The sequence below is a fragment of the Panthera pardus genome, unplaced genomic scaffold (genome assembly GCF_024362965.1).
Source record: "Panthera pardus isolate Hobbes unplaced genomic scaffold, ASM2436296v1 HiC_scaffold_24, whole genome shotgun sequence".
Taxonomy (NCBI): domain Eukaryota; kingdom Metazoa; phylum Chordata; class Mammalia; order Carnivora; family Felidae; genus Panthera; species Panthera pardus.
The window spans coordinates 73,197,460-73,221,211 of record NW_026526810.1 but is presented as its reverse complement, the minus strand read 5'-3'; the positions used below and the strand labels follow the sequence as shown (position 1 = coordinate 73,221,211).

The 23,752-nt window shown below is 39.4% G+C and overlaps 2 protein-coding genes across 7 annotated transcripts in view; one reads left to right on the top strand and one right to left on the bottom strand.

The window, feature by feature from the left end:
• AP4S1 (adaptor related protein complex 4 subunit sigma 1) overlaps window positions 1–6,639 on the bottom strand; it is a 50,639-nt gene extending 44,000 nt beyond the window's left edge. Inside the window, exon 1 of one of the 4 annotated variants that reach the window (XM_053889333.1) lies at window positions 6,519–6,639. The gene's annotated coding sequence lies outside the window, so the exon portion shown is untranslated. Of the gene's footprint in view, window positions 1–6,023; window positions 6,138–6,428 lie in introns of those variants that run through there. The other 3 variants (XM_019428073.2, XM_019428074.2, XM_019428069.2) reach the window with 3 other exon arrangements.
• The window catches only part of STRN3 (striatin 3), a 104,818-nt gene continuing 86,430 nt past the window's right edge, over window positions 5,365–23,752 (top strand). Inside the window, exon 1 of one of the 3 annotated variants that reach the window (XM_053889331.1) lies at window positions 5,365–5,899. In XM_053889331.1, the coding sequence (XP_053745306.1) occupies window positions 5,618–5,899 (282 nt within the window). In that variant the 5' untranslated portion in view covers window positions 5,365–5,617. The remainder of the gene's footprint in view (window positions 5,900–23,752) is intronic. The other 2 variants (XM_053889329.1, XM_053889330.1) reach the window with 2 other exon arrangements.

The following is a 23,752-nucleotide window of genomic DNA, read 5'->3' as shown; positions in this document are numbered from 1 at the left end:
TGTCTTTCTCTCTTAAATAAATAAACTTAAAATAAGTCAAAAAAAACAAGTTTTTGTGATTTTTTGCCGAATTCAAAACATTCTCCAAAGAGAATACTCTCTAGCATAGATTTCTCAGGCAAAGTGTCTGTATCTGGTATTATTCTTTTGACTATCCTCCACTGTTGCTCTAACAGGAGACAAACCACACTTCCATGATTGTTAAATTACTACCTAGGAAAGTTTTGGCAATTTCCCATTCAGTCACATTTTCCAGTCATTTGTTTCTTATGGTTATAGACCTGGTTGTTCACTTTTAGCCAATGTCCAGGAGGGACTTTGCTCCAGGCAATTTTTTTTCTTCAATTTTGACATCTCTGTGAGTTAGCTATTATATAATATTATCACAGCCTACTGCTTTCTGACTCATGTTACCCAGAAGACAACTCAGGAATGAACTTGGACTAGAATTTTATATAGCCCGCCTAAAGGTTTTGGTACCTATTTTTCTATAATCTTTGAAGGTCTTTTTCCTTTTCTTTCCCACACAACATATTGTTTGAATAGTTCCAGTGCCCTGTATGTATTTCTACAATTTTCTTAGCCACAGGCAACTCTTGTAGTGATCTTATTTTGCAGGTGCAACCACTGCACAGGGCAAAGCTATCTCCTCTTTTTCCTTTCCATCTACGTTATAGTTTGCTCCTTTTTTTTTTTAAATATTTATTTATTTTTGAGAGAGAGAGAGATAGAGCATGAGCAGGGTAGGGGCAAAGAGAGACGGAGACACAAAATCCGAAGCAGGCTCCAGGCTCTGAGCTGTAAGCACAGAGCCTGATGCAGGGCTTGAACCCATGAACTTCAAGATCATGATCTGAGCTGAAGCCGGATGCTTAACTGACTGAGCCACCCAGGCACCCCTGTTCCTTTGGTTTTTGAACACATGCCAGGTCTTCTAAAATATCTTCCTCTGGGCTCTAATACTCATTTGTTCTCTATATTTATACATGTAAACACTACATAATTTCCTCAAGTGACTGAAATCACCCCAAAACCACCTAAAAATGATTTTAAGAGTGCAAATGATTTGGGAACCAGAGACAGTGATATCGAGCCATTGATAGGACAGTAGGAGGCAGGATAGTGCAGGGAGATTTTATTTGTTTCTGAATAAAAGCATACACTCACTGATAGAAGAGTGGGCCCACTTCCTATTCTACTGAGGGCCTGAGGAGGTGACCCAGAACTCTATACCTCAGCTTTCTTGTGTTACTGGAGATAATAATACTTGTTGCCACCTTTCCACATGATGCAAAAAGATGACTGGATTAGTGTTTGTGAACTGGTTTGAGCTCCCTGTTAGAAGGATGTCAGGTTCATAGTCAGCAAGGTATAAAACTGGATGTTCAGGTGAGTAATTACAGGGAACCATATGGTTCTCTAAGGCAGGGCCAAAACTCTTTGTACATCAGGTATTGCAATAATTGGAAAGAGGGCATCTGAGTGTTAATTACTCCTGACTTATTTTAAAAACCTGGAATTCCTTAACATACCTCTGCTGACACAATATATGTACATCAAATATGACAAATCCCTTTTTGGTCAGACAGTGTCTGACCAAATCACAGAGGTGTCTAATCACAGAGGTGTCTAAGATTAGCTAACAGGAAAGGAAAAAAAATCTAAAATTCTAAATTTATATTTAATATAAATAGGCATTCTCAGCAGTATACTGAAACTAAGAATCAAATCAGTGGGAGAGGAGGAGGAATGAACAGAACAGATGAAAGGACAGAACAAATAGGAAGTTTCAAAGGTGAAACTGAAGACAGGAAATGACTCAGCCACAATTCCAGGAGGGAGTTCTAGTTAGGTGAGTTGTAGATGATACTATGGCCTGGGAAACTCATTATGTACAGAGGACAAGATTCTAGGAGCTGATTGCAGAGCGTCCTCAGGAGTCATGGACACAAAGTCTAATGAAAATAATATAAAAAATATTCTCCTCTTGGGTCGCCTGGGTGGCTCAGTCTGTTGAGTGTCTGACTTTGGCTCAGGTCATGATCTCACAGTTCATGGGCATCGGGCTCTGTGCTGTCAGCATGGAGCCTGGGGCCTGCTTCAGATTCTGTGTCTCCCTCTCTGCCCCTCCTCTGCTCATGCTCTGTCTCTCTCTCTCTCAAAAATAAACATTAAAAAAAAATTTTTTTTAATTCTCTCAGAGGAGAAAATCTTGGTGTCTTTTACTTTTGATACTCAGGGTAAAAAGTCAATTATAAAAACAAGAACAAGGGGCACCTGGCTGGCTCCATAGGTGGAGCCTGAGACATTTGATCTCAGGGTTGTGGGTTAGAGCCCCACATTGGGTGTAGAGATCACTTAAAAATAATTTAAAAATCTAAACAAAAACAAAATAAGAACTCAGGGCAGTTTTAGTCATTGACCCTTGAAATAGCTGAAATAATGGTGGTAAAAATAATACAAAAAGATCGAGGTGAAGGAAAAATATACCTGTTATTCTAAATTTAAATTATTCATCATTTTTTAGGAATATTTATTTATTTTTGAGAGAGAGAGAGAGAGAGAGGGGGACAGAGGAGCCAAAGCTGGCTCTGTGCTGACAGCAGACAGCCTGATGTGGGGCGTGAACTCACCTGCTGTAAGATTGTGACCTGAGCCCAAGTCAGTCACTTAGGTGACTGGGCCACCCAGGCACCCCTAAATTGTTCATCATTTTGAGGAGATTGTACCGTTCCAGACACTGGGAGTATAGTTACAAACAAGAGGGGCATGGCTCCTACCTCTCTAAGAGGCTGCAATCCTCAGATACATGACTATGATCTGGGAAGAACATGGCCAAGGACTGCGTTATTGGCATTTATAAAACCATGGTAAAAGCGAGTGTAGACATGTTCAACTGGAATTCTTCAAAAAGGAAGCATTTGAAATTTTATTTCCTTATTATTTTAAAATGTTTATTTTGAGAGAGAGAGAGAGAGAGAGAGAGAGAGAGAGAGAGAGAACACATGTGTGCTTGCAATCACAAACCGTGATCATGACCTGAGCCGAAATCAAGAGTTGGATGCTTACCAACTGAGCCACCCACCTAGGAGCCCTAGCACTTGAGATTTTAAAAGTGAATCTAATTCAGGGATCTAAAAAGCTTCTTAGCAAAGTAATACTTTGCCAAGGGAAGGGAAGGAAAGCCAAGGGGGTACAGTATCTGTTAAATTCTTGTGAAATGAAATAGTACTATGTTTTTGAGGAACCAAAAACAGTGCAGATTGGCTGGAGAAGAATGGGTGCCATGATAGCGTGATGGCAGATTAGCCGATAGAGTGGATCTAGAATTTGAAGTATTTTTATATGCTATGCTACAGTTCAGGCTTCATTCTAAATCTGAGGATGACTCAAATATTTTAAGCAGGGAATAACAGAATCAGATCTGCCTTCTGAAGATCCCTCAGGCATCAGTGGTAGTGGAGGTAGGGGAAGAGTAGAGGTGTGAACATTTAAATTTAACACATGAATAAAGATGATGGAATAGATATGAAATAGATAAGTAATAAAAATGAAGGATGTTACTGAGAAAGGGATTGGATGTGAGAGTTGAGTGAAAGGAAGGTACTAGAACAACTGCTAGACCTCGGGTTTGAATATGCCACTTAACAAGATAGGTAATAGAAAAGAAACAGAATTGTTTGTTTTTGAAGGTGGGGAGGAAAATAGAAGGATTATAAATCTAGTCTTGAGCTTGAGGTACCAGTAGGAAGTACAAGTGCACATGTTCTTCTTTAGTTGAGGACAAAAATCAATCACAACTGCTCACACATGTTTCTTGGGAGACATATTTTGTAACTTTTTATGTGCTATCAGTACCCTCAAAAAGGAAGAGGAGTGAATAAGCAGGTTGTATGTTGGTCACTATAAAATGGAGAAATAGTACTTTAATAATATGGAAACATAGTTCTTAATAATATGTGACCTAAGACCCCAGTTCATATACAAATAAAACATGGCAACATGGGTTACAAGTCCAATGCTGTCCATTAAACTATAATAACAGTAAAGCAGACATGATAAAATAAGATGTACTATTTTTATCTTTTTGAAATTATACCTTGAGTGGTTGTGTGTATTCCACAGTGATAATTTTATTGGTAGTAGAGAAGAAAAAAAAAGTTAATGCCATCAATTTTATGTGCAATTTTCCTGCACAGCTTTAATTGTTAACATCTTTTCCTTATTATATCGTTAAATATTACTTTTGTCCTAATTTTCAGTCAAGAGGTTAGTAGCTATATTAACTTTCTTTAGAAGCTTATTAGCTCATTAAGAATGTTTCCTGTCAACCTAAGCACATAAAAACACACACTATGGTACTTAAAAGATTAAGCTTGTATATTATATTCTTCAAACATCGTTTCATAATCCAGGAAAACTTCTTCAGCTGTTCATCTAGGATTTTACGTTGTATTCACGATGCGTTTATTTTCTATTTTCATCAAAAGATTCTGCTATGAATCCTGCTATTTGTAAACCCATTCATTCTAAAACATTGCATTTTTAGTCTAAGTCCCTTTCAAAGTTATCTTTCTCCCTCTACGCATCACCGTCAAGATCTAAAGTTTTTCACTATCCCTTCTCCCAAGAAAAAAATGCAAACATTCGTTCCTGCTCCTCCCCCCACCCCCACAACCCACCCCAGATAGGAAAGAAGAGGCGAGGCAAACTGGAACAAGTTGCGACGGGCGACCCAGAGGGCAGAATTAGTTAAATCCGGGCTCGAAACGGAGACCGGGATCAGTCACCATGTCCAGAAGGATCTGGGCTATCTGCCAAAAGAGAACGTCCCCAAAGCCTCAGAAACTGACTGGTGCTAAGAAACCAGAGAAAGAACGAGTGACAAGCACAGAAAGAGGCCCGACCCTCTGGGACATCCTGAAACACGCAAGGAATGCAAAAGCAACGTCAGGAATCCGGGACCGGCTGCGGCTGGCCAGAGCGCCCAGCCAGGTTAAAACCCAGCTCTGTAGGCAGGCATGCTGCTGAGACCCTTGGTTGGGGAAAGGCGCCCTGGGGGCTTGGTGACTGAGCGACGGAAATTGTTGGCAGCATGAGACCGGTTGGCTCCCAAAAGCGCGAGTGGCTCACGTTCCGGTACCCACACGGAGACACCCGGAGCAAGTCTGAGGGAGGGCCTAGGGGCGGGGCTAGAGTTCATACCCAGCCTCAAACGCCAACCCTTACTGAGTCTTCAGTACGCCTGCGTATGGTGAGGCCGCACTCTATTTGGCTGCTGGGCGTGCGGCGGCAGCGGCGTTCTCTACCCGGCATGCTGCGCGCTTGTGACGGCCCTACGTCTATCCCCTTCCCAACCCAGCCCCCTCTCCCCCTCCCGCCGCGGCCCCCCCCTTTCCCTAAAGTGAGTGAGTGAGACGGACAGATGGAGGAGGGACTGTAATGGCGGCGACCGGCAGCTCCCTACTCTGACCCACGGCAAGCATACAGCACCGACTCCCTCCTCGCTCCTCTCCCAGCCGGCCTCCGCCCCGCCGCCAGCGCGGGGCCACCCTCCCCGGCCCTTCCCCCAGCCGTCGGCTTCTCGCCCTGCGCCCCGGCCGGGGCCCCACACACAATGGACGAGCTTGCCGGAGGCGGTGGTAGCGGCCCGGGGATGGCGGCCCCTCCACGGCAGCAGCAGGGACCTGGGGGGAACATGAGCCTTTCGCCAGGGGGGAATGGAGCGGCGGGCGGCGGGGGTCCTCCAGCCGCCGAGGGAGCGGGTCCCGCGTCAGGCCCGGAGCTGTCCCGGCCGCAGCAATACACTATCCCAGGGATCCTGCACTACATCCAGCACGAGTGGGCTCGGTTCGAGATGGAGCGGGCGCACTGGGAGGTGGAGCGGGCCGAATTGCAGGTACCTCGCTGGGGCGGTGTGCGGGACGGCTGCGGCGGCAGGGTTCCCGGTCGGGGGGGGGGGGGTGGGGCTGGGACTCCCCTCCGTCCGAGCCCCTGGCCTTGGGAGGCCGAGGGGAACCTACCTGTGCAGCTCGGGGGGGGCGATACTCCTGCCTACGGTTCTGGCGACGGCTCTTCCGAGAGCCCCCCTCCCCCTTTCCCGCAGAAGCTTGTTCCCCAACCCTTCTTAGCTGCGCGGTGCGGGCTTCCTTGGGGCAGCCATTTTGACTTTTAGTATGGCGTCTGCGGGGGCTCCTCTGGAGGCGGCCTGCCGGGCCTCCGGGGCTTGGGACTAAACTCCTTTCTGTGGGATAGTCCGGCTTGGGGTTACTGGGCATTGAGGTGGTTTTTGATTGTGCCTGTTGAGATGGAGAACCCGAGGAAGGGGTTTGGGCTGGACATTTTATTACCTTTTTCCTCATCACCCGCCCCCCCCCCCCCCATCCTATTTGGCATTTTTGGCCCCCTCCCCCGGAGTTGGTACGCACTTGCCCCTTGACAGCCACGCTTCTTTTCAGGTCTTGCTGCATACTTCTGAAGTTTTCATTTCCTATCGCCAACTTTAGGTACCTTCTTACCTGGGATGCTGCCTTATTCACTTAGGTTCTCTTTTAGTTAGTTCTTCCTCAGTGACTGACTCATCTGTGCTTCCCTAAATTGAGTTTTTCTTTTTAGAGTACCCTTCAGCTGGCCTCCTCCTCCTCCATCCCCTTTATCCATAAAAAGCCAAACCAGAGTATCTCTGCTGTCTTTATGAAACGACTGAGAAAAGATTTAATACTAGCTTGAAGTAAAACGTACTTTCCCACGTTACTAACACAGGGGAAGCAAAGTTAAATATCCTCAGGACCCTTAATAATTGAGCCTTATTTGATCTTTTTAAGGTGAAACTTTGATAGGCTGGTTCACTTTTGGAAGATGTTGGTAGCTGAAGCGCTCATGTCTTGAATTTCAGAATGTCTATATCTTTTTAAGAGGATTGTTCAACTCTTGGGTATTTGTGTTTATTTTTAAATCCCTTTCCAGGGCAAATTTAGGCTTAGAAGAAAAAAGCATGCATCTAAATAGTGTCGCACCTGTTCTTCAGACTGGTATATATTTAGAATGTAAGCAGTAGTGTTGGCTGATATATACGTCATATATGTTGGTGAATAGTTAGGAAAATATAGTGTTTAAAGAAGGAAGATTGAATTAACTTAGTGTCTTAGTGTCTTCAAACAAATATATATTACTTTAATTTTGAGTTAGTAAACTTTTATTGGACTCTACAAAGTTGTTGAAGCTAAACTTTTAAAAAAGTAAGGATGCTGGGATGCCTGGGTGGCTCAGTTGGCTAAGTGTCTGACTTCGGCTCAGGTCAAGATCTTGCCATCTGCGAGTTTGAGCCCGAGCAGGGCTCTGTGCTGACAGCTCAGAGCCTGGAGCCTGCTTCGGATTCTGTGTCTCGCTCTCTCTGCGCTTCCAACGCGCACTCTCTCTGTCTCTCTCTACCTCTCAAAAATAAACTTAAAAAACATTTTTTTACAGGGTAAGGATGTTTCGGGGCGCCGTGGGTGGCTTAGTCAGTTGTCAGACTCTTGACCTCAGGGCAGATCTCGATCTCAGGGTCATCAGTTGAAGCCCCACTTTGGGCTCCACAGCCTGGAACTTACTTGAAAAACAAAAAAAGCATTGGTGTTTATATTTCTTGACTCTTTATCAAGTCTTCAAAAAAATTAATTACAAGTTAATACCTGTTAGTCAATTCAGTGTTTTAAAATTGTGCTTTGATATACTTTTGGACTTTTAAAAGTATAGTTTTCAAAAAGCTTAGGTAAGAATTGTCTGTTGTTTCTTTAAACTTATGTATAATGTGGTCTAAAATGTCTGAGATTTATAGAGTTCTACTGATACACAACTTCTTACTGTACCATGTTGCAAAGATATTTTTTGTGAAGATAGTGAGACAGTTATTTTTTAAAATTGCATTTACAAATGCACAAGGCCTGGACTCACTAAATAATACCTCACCAGTCCCTGGATACAGTGTCTATGACCTTTGCACTATGGTATGAAAGCTTGTATTCCCCCGCCCTAGAGGGTGAGACGTTTATTTTGCCTGTAAGTACCTTGAAATATTGGATTTTAACACTTTGCAAGTTAACAATGCATTTATAAGCTTCACTAATTTAAGTATCTGAAAAAATGTCTTATTTGTGTCTAAATTAATAAAATCTATACCTTAATGAGATCTATATTGTCTGCCTTAGCCCTTTCTTTGCCTTTTAGTTCTCTTTGCCAGTAATGGTAAAAAAAATTTTTTTAATTTTTTTTAACATTTACTCATTATTGAGAGAGACTGAGCACGAGCAGGGGAAGGGGCAGAGAGAGGGGGAGACACAGAATCCGAAGCAGGTTCCAGGCTCCAGGCTGTCAGCACAGAGCCCGATGCGGGGCTCGAACTCACAAACCATGAGATCATGACCTGGGCCGAAGTTGGACGCCCAACCGACTGAGCCATCCAGGCACCTGTAAAAATCTAAGATTCCTTTTCCTTGTTTGCTTTCCAGTTGATGTGCTATTGGCATATTAGTCCTGATAGAGCCATTGTAAGTTTTTTTTTGTTTATTTTGAACAAATTCTACAGTGTTTCTAGACTCTTGTTTCCAGGGATTTTCATTATTTCACAGAGATTCTTTTGGAATAAAATGTTCGTGATTATATTTGTATGATTTTGTTCTTCATATTTCTCTAAAATGTTTTATTGGGTTCCTTAGTTAATTGGGTTTCAGGTTTGCTTCTGGAATACTGAATTTACTTTAGATAACTTCAGTCTTGAATAGGATTGCTTGTGAGAAGCACATTTAAAAATGTATGTGTTGGGGTGCCTGGGTGCCTCAGTTGGTTTAGTGTCTGACTTCTGCTCAGGTCATGATCTCACGGTTCGTGAGTTTGAGCCCCGCATCCAGCTCTCTGCTGTCAGCACCAAACCCGCTTCTGTACCCCGTTTCTTGCCTCTGTCTTTCTCTCTGTCCCCCCTCTCTTGCCTCTCTCTTTCTCTGTGTCTCAAAAATAAACATTTAAAAATGTATGTGTCAAGGATTGCCTGGCTGGCTCAGTCAGTAGAGCATGCAACCCTTGATCTCAGGGTTGTAAGTTCAAGCCCCACGTTCGATGTAGAGATTACTTAAAAACTAAAATCTTTTTTTCTTTTTTTCTTTTTTTAAAATATTTTTACTATTTTTGAGACAGAGAGAGACAGGGCATGAGCCGGGGAGGGGCAGAGAGAGAAGGGCACACAGAATCCAAAGCAAGCTCCAGGCTCTGAGCTGTCAGCACAGAGCCCGACGCGGGGCTCGAACTCACGAACCGTGAGATCATGACCTGGGCCGAAGTCGGACACTTAACCAACTGAGCCACCCAGGTGCCCCAAAAACTAAAATCTTAAAAAAAAAATGTGTCAAATAAAAAATTTATTAGAGTTTAGGTGAAGCATCACTGTATTTTGACTGTAAACTTAAACTTATTTTAAAGAATGATAATGTATAAGAAAGTTTAAATATCATTATTGTGTACAGCCTTGGGTCACTGTTGATGTATAGATGAAGTGACCAAAAAATGTTCAGTATTAGAACTATTCAATAACAAATATGACTAGGTTAAGGTATTCCCAGTTTTGATGTAAAATTTCAATATGAAATCATATTTTCCCTGGCTTTGGAAAGGATTTTAAATTGGAACTTTGCAGTACGGTTCTGTTCTCTGTAAAAAGTGCTTTGGGTAAAGGTCTGTCCTAGAAACTTGGAACTAAAGTAGAGGATCATGTCTTAATAGTGCTATTTTATTCTTGTGATATTAACTTACGTGGGATTCAGGTAAAGCTTGAGTAGTAAGGCTCTAGGACGATGATTCCTAAGTGAGGGTGCTAATCAGAATCACTTGTAAAACTTTTAAAACTATGCAGGTCGCTGCCGACTTTTGGATTAATTTGTTCTAGGACTTGTAAAAGAGACCGTTTGGGGATTTTGGCAATTCATGTTATGGAAAAATTGTAACTGACATTTGATGAGCATTACAACCTTATGAGGTAGATATCATTCCTATTTTATAGGTGAGGTAAACTTAGGTGAAATAACTTTGCCAAGGTCACTCACCTATAAGGTATTGCAGCTGAGATTTGAACCTAGGTTTGTATGAATCCAAAGCCTGTTGTCTTATTACCACTTTTATAACCACTGTATTATGTTGTCTTAACATTTTTTTCTTTTAAAAAAAAATTTTTTTTAACGTTTATTTATTTTTGAGACAGAGAGAGACAGAGCATGAACAGGGGAGGGGCAGAGAGAGAGGGAGACACAGAATCTGAAACAGGCTCCAGGCTCTGAACTGTCAGACGCGGGGCTCGAACTCACGGACCGCAAGATCGTGACCTGAGCCGAAGTCGGCCGCTTAACCGACTGAGCCACCCAGGCGCCCCTACGTTTTTTTATAGAAAGGGAATCTGACTTGTAATTCTTTTTTTTTTTTTAATGTTTATTTATTTTTGAGAGACAGAGAGACAGCATGAGCAGGGGAGGGGCAGAGAGAGAGGGAGACACAGAATCCGAAGCAGGCTCCAGGTCTGAGCTGTCAGCACAGAGCCCGACGCAGGGCTCGAACTCACAAACCGCGAGATCACGACCTGAGTCAAAGCCGGACGCTTAACCGACTGAGCCACCCAGGCACCCCTGTAATTCTTTATCCACCATTATGTGGTACACATTGGTACATTTCAACATAGTTTTATTGAACCTCAATTGTGTGCCAGTTGTAGTTTATGTATGTTGCAAATGTGTCCCCCTGTTTTTCTCTGTAATGGTATGTAATATGTGTACTTATGTACATATGTACCAAATGCTTGTTAGCTATAAAAATATGACATAGATAATGCATAGAAAATGTAGTCCAGGAGTTTGTGTTCTAAAACTATTATGCAACAAATGTAAAAAAAATTTTTTTAAGTTTATTTATTTATTTTGAGAGAGGGAGAGAATCCCAAAGCAGGCTTTGTGCTGTCTGTCGGCACAGAGCCGGACATGGGGCTTGTTCTCACAAATTGTGAGATCATGACCTGAGCCTAAATCAAGAGTTGGATGGTTAATCTGAGCCACCCAGGAGTCCCAACAAATGTAAAACTTTTAATTAGTGTTTGTATTTGCACATCCTGGCCTACAGATTTGTCATAACTTGACAGATGTTGCCACTTAAAGACCTTCGTAGGTAATTTGCTTAAGTTGCTTACAACTTTTTTTTTTTTTTTTTTTGAGAGGGAGAGGGTGGGAAAGAATAATCTTAAGCAGGCCCCCACACCCTTTGAAGGGCTCAGTCTCACAACCTCATGACCCTGAGATCATGACCTGAGTGGAAGTCAAGAGTCAGACGCTTAACCTGCTGAGCCACCAAGGCTCCCTTATTTCATTATTATTAATCTATGAAATTACAAAAATATGAACAGTATGGTGGTTTTGTGTAAAGGCATTCCCTTTATTCTGAGAGTTTTAGGCTTCATAAATTCTCACTGTTAATGCAGTTCCCTATTTCAAATGATGGTGACAACAGAGGGAAAAAACTTTGATAGAATTAAGAGGACGCAACCTTATGTCATTTTCCCTGTTTTTGAAGTTCTTGCAAACAAAAACTCTAGGGACCACTAATCTAGAATTCTCTCTTCCTCTTTTTACCCCTCAACTCTGCTGTATAGTCGGCCCTTTTGCCTTACTCTCTCAAACCTGTCTGAACACCTTGTAGGACGTGGTTTTTTTTCTTTTGATGGTCAGCCTTCAAATTGCCAAATCATGTGGCCTTTTTACAGACTTGATGCACTTAATCAGCACTTTTTGCTCTTGACTATTTCTTCCTTAAAATCCTTTTCTTTGGCTTCCACTATGTAATTCTCTAGTTTCCCTTTTGTCCACTTAAAACTTTTCTTCATGTTACCTCTCCATTGTTCCCAGTTATTCCCTGGGACTCTTGTTCTCTTAGTATATTGGCTGTATGTTTCATTCGGAATCAAGATTTTCAGCTACTGCTTAGCTCTTACTATCTAACATCTTTTGGTTACTGTTTGCTGAGTGTTATTCCAGTGCTTCAGTATTAATTCCTTTAATCCTAAAACAACCCAGTGAGGTTGACACAGTTGATTTCTTTTGTTGTTGGGTTTGAGGGGGTTGTCGTGGGGGGGGGGCACTAGAATATTGGGACGCAGAGGTTAATTAATGGGCCCGAGATCATGCAAGTAGCAGGCAGGCTGGACAGGCTGCCTTTACAAACAGTATTCTTACCACTACTAGGTTTTTTTGGTTTGGTTTTCAAATGTCTCCTATTTGTAATTTCCTGTCTAACTTGTTACTTTAAAGTCAAAACTTTCAGGTGTGCCTGCATGGCCTGGGTCAGTTAAGCATCTGACTCTTGATTTCAGCACCTCAGGTCATGATTTCAGTTGGTGAGTTTGAGCCCGCATAGGGCTCCACTCTAACCGGGTAGAGCCTGCTTGGGATTGTCTGTCTGTCTGTCTGTCTCTCTCCCCGCCCCCCCCCCCCCCCCCCCCCCGCCTTCCTGTCTCTCCCTCCCTCCCTCCCCATCTGTCTCTCTCCCTCTTTCCTATGCATGCACATGCTCTCTCTCTCTCTCTCCCTCTCAAAATAAAGACATTAAAAAAATAATAAATTTAATTATTCAGTTCATCTCAAATGCCTGCTTCTCCCTCCCCATACAACACTTTACAACTTACTTATTCTCCTTTTCCTCTGTTAACATTTATCACCATCCTTGTCATCATTGAGTCTTGAGTTTTATTGATTCTATCTAGTGTAATTATTCAGTGAATATATTTGAGTGTTATTTTGTGCTAGCCACAAAATGATGTATGAAATAAGGACCTTTCCCTCATGAAGCTTGTATTCCAGAAATAATAAAATGTGATAAACCAGAAACTTACAGGATGGTGAGACAATAAATGATGATGGGAAATCTATGTAGATAATGGACTTTCAGATAAACGGGTAACATTTACTGAGCAATTTCTATATGCCAAAAATTTAAATTCTTACTATGTTAGCTTATCTAATTGTCGTAAAGCCCCTAGAGGGTAAGAATACTTTTAGATCTGAAGTATGAGTACCTAACCATGGTATTTCAATTGGAAGGAAGTTCTAAAGCTGGAAGGAGCTTTGAAAGTGTGTTAACTGGATTGCAGTGATTCAAGGGCCTATCTAATATAGATTGTATTAATATGCTAAAAAAATTTTAATCTAGTAATTAATATTTTGGGATTTTAGTCTCTTTTGCATATATAATGAAAGTTGTGAAGCCTCTTTTAGTTTAAAAAAAAAAAAAAAAGGACGGGTGAAAAATTTTGCATAGAATATCCCTGAAGCCTGATAACCACTTACCTGGGAAAATTATCCTGGTTTAATCTGTGATTTTCATTTCTTCACTTCACTGTCTTCCTTCAGGGTGTTCCTCCTGCCTGAATTCTCTGAAATCTATCAGTTTCCCTCCACGCATGCCCCTGTCTTAACAGTTTATTCTCTACATTGTAAATATGATTGTGTTGCATATACTCTTCATTTTTTTTATTATGGAAAGTTCTAAAAATACACAAAAATAATATGGTACCTGTGATCTTCCACAGACTTGTCACTCATCTTAAACATGACCAGTCTTATTTTACTTATACTTGTATCCACTCCTCCCCATCCTAGAGTATTTCTAGTAAATCTCCGTCATATAATTGCATCCATGAATATTTCAGTGTGTATCTAAAAGATAAGGACTTTAAAAGATAACTACACACCATTATTCGATTGGAACTCTCTCCATCTTTTTCTTGCCATTCTTTTTCTTTCTTTCTTTCTTTCTCTCTTTTTTCCTTTTTTTTTTTTTTTTTTTTTTTTTTTTTTTTTTAAAGAAATCAGGTGTTTGGTCCTTATAAAGGTTCCCAGAGTCTGCATTTTGCTGAGTACTTCCCTATAGTATAGCTTAATATATTCCGTTCTGTTTGGATCTAGGGGCTTGACTGGAAATGGTTTATTTTCTTTCTGGGGAAGGGGAGGGAGAGGGTAAGACTACACTGTTGAGACTTAGTTATGTTTTATGTTAGCAGGCTGTTGTCAGTGCTTAGGAACATTCTCTCCGTAGGGCCACTCTTAGATTTTAAAAAAGTTGTTTAGAAATTGAGATGTAATTCATGTAACATAAAATTTACCCTTTATGGAATGTACATTTTGTGGATTTTAGTATATGTTATGTGGTATACACTATGTTGTGTAGTCGTCGTCATTGTTTTATTTCAGAATATTTTCATCATTCCACAAAGAAACTGCACCTATTAGCAGTTAGTCCCAATGCCCTTCCCCTCCCCCAGCAACCACTACTTTCTGTCTCTGTGAAAGAAATAATACTTTCCGTTTCTGTGGGTTTGCCTACTCTGGATATTGCATACTACCACTAATAGGATTCCATATCATACAATATTTGGCTTTTTGTGACTTTCACTTAAGACAATGTTTTCAAGGTTCATGTTGTGGCATGTAGCAGTACTTTTTTCCTTTTTATGGTTGGATAATACTCTGTTGTGTGGATATACCAAATTTTGTCCATCAGTTGGTGGACATTTGGGTGTTTCTACATTTTGGCTGTCATGAGTAATGCTGCTGTTTCCATTTGTGCACAGGTTTTTGTGTAAACTTACGTTTACAACTCCTGGGTATATACTTAGGAGTGTCATTGCTGGCTCATGTTCAACTTTTTTGAGGAATTTTATGTTTAACTTTTTGAGGAACTACCAAACTATTTTCCAAAATGACTGCACCATTTTACTTTCCCACCAGCAATGCAGGAGGGTTCCACCCTTTTTTTTTTTTTTTAAATTTTGAAATTTGTTTGTTTTAAGTAATCTTTACCCTAGGGTGGGGCTTGAACTCAAGAGCCACATGCTTTTCAGACTGATCCAGCCACGTGCCCCTTTTTTAACTTTGAAATGTATTTTTTTAGTCATTTTTTTCTTTTTACAAAATGCTTTTTCCCTTGAGTTTATTTAATTTTCTTTTGATTTCAAATTGTGTTTTCTTCCTCTATCCTCTCTTTCTCATTCACTATTTCTTAGAGCAATTTTAGGTTTACAGCAAAATTTGGGGTGAAAATACACTTTTCAACCTCTTCCCCACCATCGATAGTCCCACTATTTTGGTATATTTGTTATAACCGGTGAACCACCATTGACCCATCATTATCATCCAGTCTATAGTTTATATTAAGGTTCACCCTTTGTATTGTATGTTCTTTGGTTTTTAACAAATGTATAATGACCTATATCTACCTTTATAGTATACAAAATAGATTCACTGCCCTAAAAATACCATGTGTTCCACCTATTTCTTCTCTCTCCCCAAACCCTGGGTAGCTAGCTAGTGCTCTTTTACTGTCTTCCATAGTTTTGCTTTCTCCAGAATGTCAGTTCACTCAGCAATGTTCAAGATTCCTTCTTAAATGTCTTTTTGTGGCTTGATCTTTTTATTTAGTGCTGAATAATATTTCATTGTATATATGTACTGCACTTTATTTGTGCACCAATTTTTTTTAAAGATTTCATTTTTTAAAATTTAAATGTTTTTATTTTTGAGAGAGAGAGAGCATTCATAAGGTGGGGAGGGACATAGAGAGGGTGACCGAGAATCTGAAGTAGGCTCTTTGCTGATAGCAGAGATCTGGATGAGTGGCTCAAACTCATGAACTGTGAGATCATGACCTGAGCCAAAGTTGGATATTTAACCAACTGAGCCACCCAGGCACCCCTGAATATTTCATTTTTAAGTAATTTCTCCACCCAAAGTGGGGCTCGAACTTGAAACCCTGAGAGCAAAGTTGCATGCTCCACTCTCTGAGCCAGCCAGTCACCCCTGTCCACTTATTGAAGGACCTTATTGCTGCTTCCAAGATTTGGCAATTATGAAGTGACATTCATGTAGAGGTTTTTGTGTGCACATAAGTTTTCAGGTTATGTAGGTAAATAACAGGGAGCTTACTTGCTGAATTATATGATAAAGGTATGTTTAGTTTTTTAAGAAACTGCCTAATAGTCTTTCAAAGTGACTATACCATTTTGCATTCCTACCAGCAATGAATGAGAAATCTTTTCTTTTTTTAAGTTTATTTATTATGAGAGAGAGCTCACAGGAGTGGGGGAGGGAGAGAGAGAATCCCAAGCAGACTCTGCACTGTCAGCACAAAGCCTAACATGGGGCTCAAACTCAGGAAGCGTGAACCATGAACTGTGAGATCATGAACTGAACTGAAATCAAAGAGTTGGATGCTTAACCAACTGAGGTGCCACTATGAATGAGAATTCTTGTTGTGCCACATCCTTGTCAGCATTTGATGTTGTCATGTTTTGGATTTTAGACATTCTAATAGGTGTGTAGTGGTATCTTGCTTTAATTTGCAGTTCCCTAATGACACAATGTTGAGCATCTTTTCATATGTTTTCTTTGCCATCTTTATATCTTCTTTGGTGAGGTGTCTTTTCAGATCTTTTGCCTATTTTTAAATTGTATTCTCTATTTTCTTCTCTCCTGTCATTTACTTTGGTTTTGGTTGGAATGATGTTGGGCGTTGTTTCTAGTCATTTATGAATAATTGTTCAGTAAACGGCAGCCACACTATTATTTAGAACATTTAGTATATATTTATTTTAAAAGGTTTTTTGGTGGTTTAGTGTAAAAGAATGACTAATTGTAATAGCACTTTGCCATTGGCTCAAGAGCTACCAAAGGTAATGATTAAATATACTTTATCTGGAGATACTTCTAAAGTCTCTAATTGTACGAGAGTTGGACCTATGGTGGCTCCCAAACCTAGTTAATGATCATAATCACTTGGGATGCTTTAAAAGCACAGATTCCTATATTCCATTCCTCGTCATTGTGATTAAGGAATCTGAGGTGGAATCTGGGTTTTTGAGATGTATACCTGGTAACTTTGATTATCAGCCAGATTTAGGAACCTGAATGATAAAAGGTTATTAATGATTGGGTATAGTCCATTTCTCCATCTGCTTTCTCTTCAAAATCCTCATTCCTTCTATTGGTATTAAATTTTTTTTTAATGTTTGTATATTAACATTAATGTTGAGAGAGACAGAGTGTGAGTGGGGATAGGGGTAGAGAGAAAGAGACACAGAATCCAAAGCAGGCTCCAGGCTCTGAGCTGTAAGCACAGAGGCCGATGCGGGCCTTGAACCCCACGGACTGTGAGATCATGACCTGAGCTGAAGTCAGACACTTAACCAACTGAGCCACCCAGATGCCCCTTAAATTTTTTTTTTAATGTTTATTTTTGAGAGAAAGAGAGACCAGGTGCAAGTTGGGGAGGGGCAGAGAGAGAGAGGGAGACACAGAATCCAAAGCAGGCTCCAGGCTCTGAGCTGTCAGCACAGAGCTACGCGGGGCTCGAACCCATGAACCGTGAGATCATGGACCTGAGCCAAAGTTGGGTGCTCAACCGACTGAGCCACCCAGGTGCCCCTCTCCTATTGGTATTTTATAAACTTTAGCAATGTGTTTATTGCTCCCTTCTTTGCACTCAAAGTGACTTGCATGTGTATACTTACATTGTTGCACTTTTATTTTTTATTGTTAATATTTTACTTTTCTGCTTTCTAGTACATTGAAGCCACTCATTAACAGGAATTAATATTTGATTTGATTGAATTTGACTGAAACATACCATGGTGTTTGATTACATAGATGAAAACTTTACATGTCCATAAAAAGAACTATTAGTGATAATATCTGCTAACATTTAATCAGTTTTCTGTGTGTTGGGAATCATTCTAATTTTCATACCATGCCTAAATCATAGATACAGTTATTTCCATTTTAGAAGGAAACATGGGCAAGAGGTTAAATAACTTGCTCACCATAAAATAGTATGGGTAATGAAGTCAGAAGCTGACAAATTGCTTTTGAACAGTATGTTACACTGTTTTAAAAGTTGATACCAGTATTTGGTGTTCCTTGGGACCACCTAAGTGGTGAAGAATTGTAAGCAAATGACTAATGGATAGGCTCAGTGTGATAAGGTCTAAAAAGTATGGTAACTAGAGCAGTTATAATTGTGTAGTGAAATTTTGGATCACTTTCAGATAGAGTTTGTAAAAAAGATCTTTAAAATTCTTACTGAACAATTTCAAACTTTTTTTTTTTGTTTGTTTTTGTTTTTTAATAAGGAGTGGTTCAGAATTAAGTCTTGTACTTATCATAAGTCTGTCCACCCTTGGACGCACATTAGTAACCACTTTTATTAGTACTATATGTATCCTTCCCATTTTCTTTATGCAAATAGACAAAAGCAAATATACACTACCCTATTTTTCACTTTTTGATTTAATATTTCTTGGAAATCATTCTATATTTTTTAGTAGAGAGTATTCTCACTTTTTTCTAACAGCTGCATAGTATTCTACTATGTGGACTAGCCAGTTGATTTAACTACAGTACTTTGCTATTGCTGGATGTTTGTGTTAAATTTTCCCATAGCATTTATAGCTATATTCTTCTTAAATGTGTGAGCAACCAGCATTGCTGCCTCAAAATAAATTCTATTGAATTACTTTTTGTTTTTTTAGAGTTATTAGCACTTGTAAAATTAAAATTTTTTATTGCTTTGTTATTTCATGTTTGCATTTAAATCTGAATTTAAATTAGAAGTCATGAATATTTTAGCTTTGAAAACTGTTAACCAGAGGTTGGTTCATTTAAACTGTAAGTCTGTTACTGAAATCTTGAAGAATGGAGAAAGGCAAAACAAAGAAGATGATGAAATAGAAAAAATGGGGGTGGGGTAAATGGGAAGAGGATATAGGTAAATGATAGAGAAACAGTGGGTGAGTATAATAATATGCAACTAATAGTTGTCTCAGATAATAAAATAATTTTAGAGTGGCTTAGACTAACATTTGTTGGTTTTTTTCTAGAGCTTTAAAAAGTGGACTGGACTTCCTCCATAAAATTATATTTAAAAAGGGGGTGGGGATGGGATTGGAATTCTAGAAAATCAGTGCTTATGAGTCTTTATGCTTCATGTATATCACTACATCCAGGTCATTTGCTTCCTAACCTAATGTGACAGTAAAGGACCTGGCACGTAATAGGTATTTGTTAAAATGAGTGAAGTTGGGGCACTTGGCTAGCTCAGTCAGTAGAGCATGCGACTCTTGATCTCAGGGTCTTGAGTTAGAGCCCCACGTTGAGTGTAGAGTTTACTTAAAACAAATTATAAATGAGTGAAGTTAAGCTGTTAGATATGAGAAGCTGAATGGTAATTTTTGTAGTATATAATAGGAGAAAAAGCCCACAAGATGGAAATAACATCTCAATAGTAAATTACTGTTCTTCCCTTGACCTCTCATTTGCTACTGGAATGAAACCAAGCTTTGTTTTTTTATTAATAAGGTATTCAAAATTATTTATTCCCTTCTTCCCCTCCTGGGAAATGGAGTATAAAAGAAATCACAACATATTTAAAATTAATCTCTGGGATTAATGTGAGGGTGGAGGTGGGGTCAAATTACTTTTTCCTTATAAAATGATAATGATTTTTATGAAGAATGTTTAATGACTACTCAATGCTTCTAATAAACTAAAAATAAGAGTTCCATATTATGTGCTAAATCAGCTTTATAAATAATATGTTGAAAAATGTAGTACAAGTATTTAAGAAACCTTTATGATTTTGGGGTGATGGGATTATTGGCAACTTTTCTGTTTTCCTTATTTAAAAAAAAGACACAGCAAATATTGCAGAGTAGATATTTTCTTCTATTAAGATTGGTATTTCACGTATGGATTTTTTTTTTAAGTTTATTTATTTATTTTGAAAGAGATGTGGGAGGGGTGGAGATAAAGAGAATCCCAAGCAGGCCTCCGCACTGTCAGTGCAGAGCCCTGTGTGGGGCTCGAGCCCAGTAACCAAGCTGAAACCAAGAGTCAGACACTTTACCAACCGAACCACCCAGGTGCCCCAGAAATGGATTGTTTCTTTATATCTATATGGTTATTGTTGAAAAATACTTAATCATAAAACAGCAAGCTGAACTTACTAGTTTATTTTTTTTTTCCCTTAAAGTAAGCTGTATGCCCAATGTTGGGCTTGAACTCGCAACCCCAAGATCAAGAATCCCATGTTATACCCACTGAGCCAACCAGGTGCCCCTGAACTTACTAGTATTTTTAATGAATTTATATTCTAGTTTATCTTTTCCCTATTCCTTTTTTTTACTGATTTCTTTAAAAACTGATAGATACCCTCTATTTCTTCTTAAGATTTTATTTTACGATTAAAATTTTTGTTTTGTGGCTGCATTTAGTTGCTTTTAATTTATTTTGTAATTTTTTGTGTTTTTAATATTTATTGTTGAACTAATAAATTTATATGAAAATCAAACTACCGGAATGTCAAAGATAGTGACTTTTTTGCTAATTTTACTTTTCTAGTAACAACACTGGTGTCTTTTTGGGTGTGTATCATTTCAGAACTTTTTTCTTTTCTTTTCTTTTTTTTTAAAGATTTTTAAGTAATCTCTACACCCAACATGGGGCTTAAACTTAACAACCCTGAGAACAAGAATCACATGTTTTACTTACTGAGCCTGCCAGGCATCTCCCCCAGAACTTTTTCTATACATACACAACAGTGATTCTTAACTGGGGGCGGGGGCAATTTTGCTCCCATGGTATGTTTCTCAGTGTCTGGAGACATTTTTGGTTATCACAACCAGAGAGGGGGTGTTACTGACATCTAGTGGATACAGGTTAGGGATGTTGTTAAACATGCACAGGACAGTCCTCTATCCCCCCAAATAAAAAAAAAAATTATGTTGTCCATATGTCAATAATGCTGAAATTAGAAGAAACTGATGTACAGGTAACTGTATATGTGTGATTATATAGATCATCTCCATTCATCTCCAGTGCTTAGAAAAATGCCTGGTAGTGGTATTGTTGAGTGAGTGTATTAGTTAAAAAAACCCTCAGACTATAATTTATCATAAATATTGTACCACCTCAATGTGCATAAATCTCCCTAATTTTTAATAGTACAAAATGTATGAATATAAACACTGTCATTTCTCAATTTTGCTTAGAAACACATGAAATACTAGAATGCTTATGGCCAAAATAGTTTGTCCTCTCCCCATCCTGTCCTCTAGTCGAGCTTTCCAGAAACAATCACTGTCAACTGATATTTACTTATTCTTACATAGTAGAAATCTGAAACTACTGTCTCTGACAATATCTTACATTATCTTATAACCTCTTGTAGAAGAAGATTTATCACACCACTTTTGTCTTCTTTCATTATTCAATATAGATAATAAAATTAGTTAAATCATTAGATTTTACATTATTACCCTGTAAATAATAGTGAATCAAGTGAATACTGTGAATACTTTCCCTTTTTTGTAAATTTTTTGTTTTTCTCAGAGTTATGTGCCTCTTTTTATTTAGTTTTCTGTGTATTTGTTGCTGTTTTTCCAAAAGATCTTAGAAAGCTGTAAGGGTTTTCAAATTCTTGGTTAAGAGTGCATCATACTATCTATCAGTTTTGCTGCTTGTATGGAGGGAGAGGAGTGGAGAGAACGGTCTATCCCATTGCTCTGATCTAGACTTTTTTTTTAATGTTTATTCATTTTTGAGAGAGAGATACAGAGTGCAAGAGGGAGAGGAGCAGAGAGAGAGACAGACAGACAGACAGACAGACAGAACCTGAAGCATGCTTCAGACTCTGAGCTGTCAGCACAGAGCCTGATGTGGGGCTCAAACTCATGAATGCTGAGATCATGATCTGAACTAAAGTCTGACACCTGACTGAGCCACCCAAGTGCCCCATAGACTTTTTCTTTCTCTCTCTTTGTTTTTTTTTTTTTTTAAATATTTATTTATTTTGAGAGAGAGAGAGAGCAAGAGAGCATGGGGGGAGGGGCTGAGAGAAAGAAGGAGAGAGAGAATTCCAAGCAGGCTCCTTACTGTCAGTGCAGATGGGTTCCTGGGGGCTGGATCTCACCGAGCTGTGAGATCATGACCTGAGCTGAAATCAAGAGTCCATATGTGCTGAGCCTGCTTCAGATTCTGTTTCCCTCTCTGTCTGCTCCCTGCCCCCCCCCCCCCACCCTTGATGTCTCTCTCTCTGAAAAATAAGTAAAACATTAAAAAAAAAAAAAAAATAAGGGGCAACTGGGTGGCTTAGTCAGTTAAGTGTCCAACTACTGCTTAGGTCACAATCTCATGGCTCGTGAGTTTGAGCCCCAAGTCAGGCTTTGTGCTGACAGCCTGGAGCCTGCTTTGGGTTCTATCTCTGTCTCTCTCTCTCTCTGTCCCTCTCCAGCTTGCACTCACACTCTTTCTCTCTCAAATATAAACATTAAAAGACATTTTGTAATTAAAAAAAAGTCAAGAGTGAGAAGCTTAAGGGCCTGAGCCCCCCAGGTTCCCCTGATTTAGACTTGTTATTAAAATTTGATACAGAGTGGGTATTCTGAAACTTCTGTGGGATGTTCTGTTTGTTTCAGAGTTGCTATTCTGAAACTTGTGTCCACTCTTCAGCAGTTGGGAATCCCAACCGCCACCACCCCCCCCCCCCTTTTTTTTTTACTGGATCCCATTCCAGCTTTTTTCCTGGCTGAGTTCTTCATTTTGCTGAAATTGTTACCTGATTGATTCTTGAATAAAGTTACATAGGAGGTACATTTTAGCGACTTGTAACTTTTTAAAATGTCTATTCTAGTCTTACACTTGAATGGTAATTTGGCTCAAAGTAAATTTCCATCAACATTTGGAGTATATTTTCTTTGAACTTTCAGTATTGCTTTTACAGAATTTGGTGGATCTTATTCTGGATCTTTTTTAATGCATGGCTTGAATTTTTCTCTAGGTATCTTTGTTTTATCCTGGTGTTAATAAATTTCATGAAAGTGCATATTGTGTCAGGCACTGAACATATTCGAAGTCTTTTTCAATAGAGGGCACTGTAGGCATTTTTGTAGTTACTACTTTTGAGTTAGACTATATTATGCTTGTAGGGATTTGAGCACCCTGCCTCCGAGACACTAAATAAATACTAGTATAACCCAGTAGTTATTGGGACAACTAGAAATGTCCCCTGACATTTCAAACACCCCCCTATAGGGCAGCAGTACTAATCTTTTTTGAGAAGTGTTAATTTAATCCCAAGTCATTAGGGCACATGTTTTGTCGATTATGGACATGCTTGACTTAAAATTTTTCTTCTGTCTCGTGTTTTGTTTTGTTTGTTTTTTTTTTCCTTTTGGTCTGTTTTCTGAGATATATTCTTCCAACTCTATTTTTCAGTCTAGTGTCTTAAATTTTTATAAAGCATTTTCTTGGAGCACCTGGGTGGCTCAGTCCCTTAAACATCGAACTCTTGATTTCAGCTCATGTCATTATCTCCTGGTTCCTGAGATGGAGCCCAGCATTGGGCTCTGCCCTGACACCGTGGAGCCTGCTTGAGATTCTCTCTCTGCCTCTCCCCACACATGCATGTATGTGCTTTTTCTCTCGCTCACTCTCTCTATATATTATACTTATATTATATTATATTATATTATATTATATTAACAAAAAAATAAAAAACATTTTCTTGTTTGAACTTTTACAAGAATGGTATTCTGGTTTTTTTTAACGGATTTTTTTTCTGGCATAGTGGATTTTCTGTTTTGAAGCTTTCTTTACCTATTATTGATGGTTTCCTTCAAATTTCGTTTTTATTTTGCCTCCCC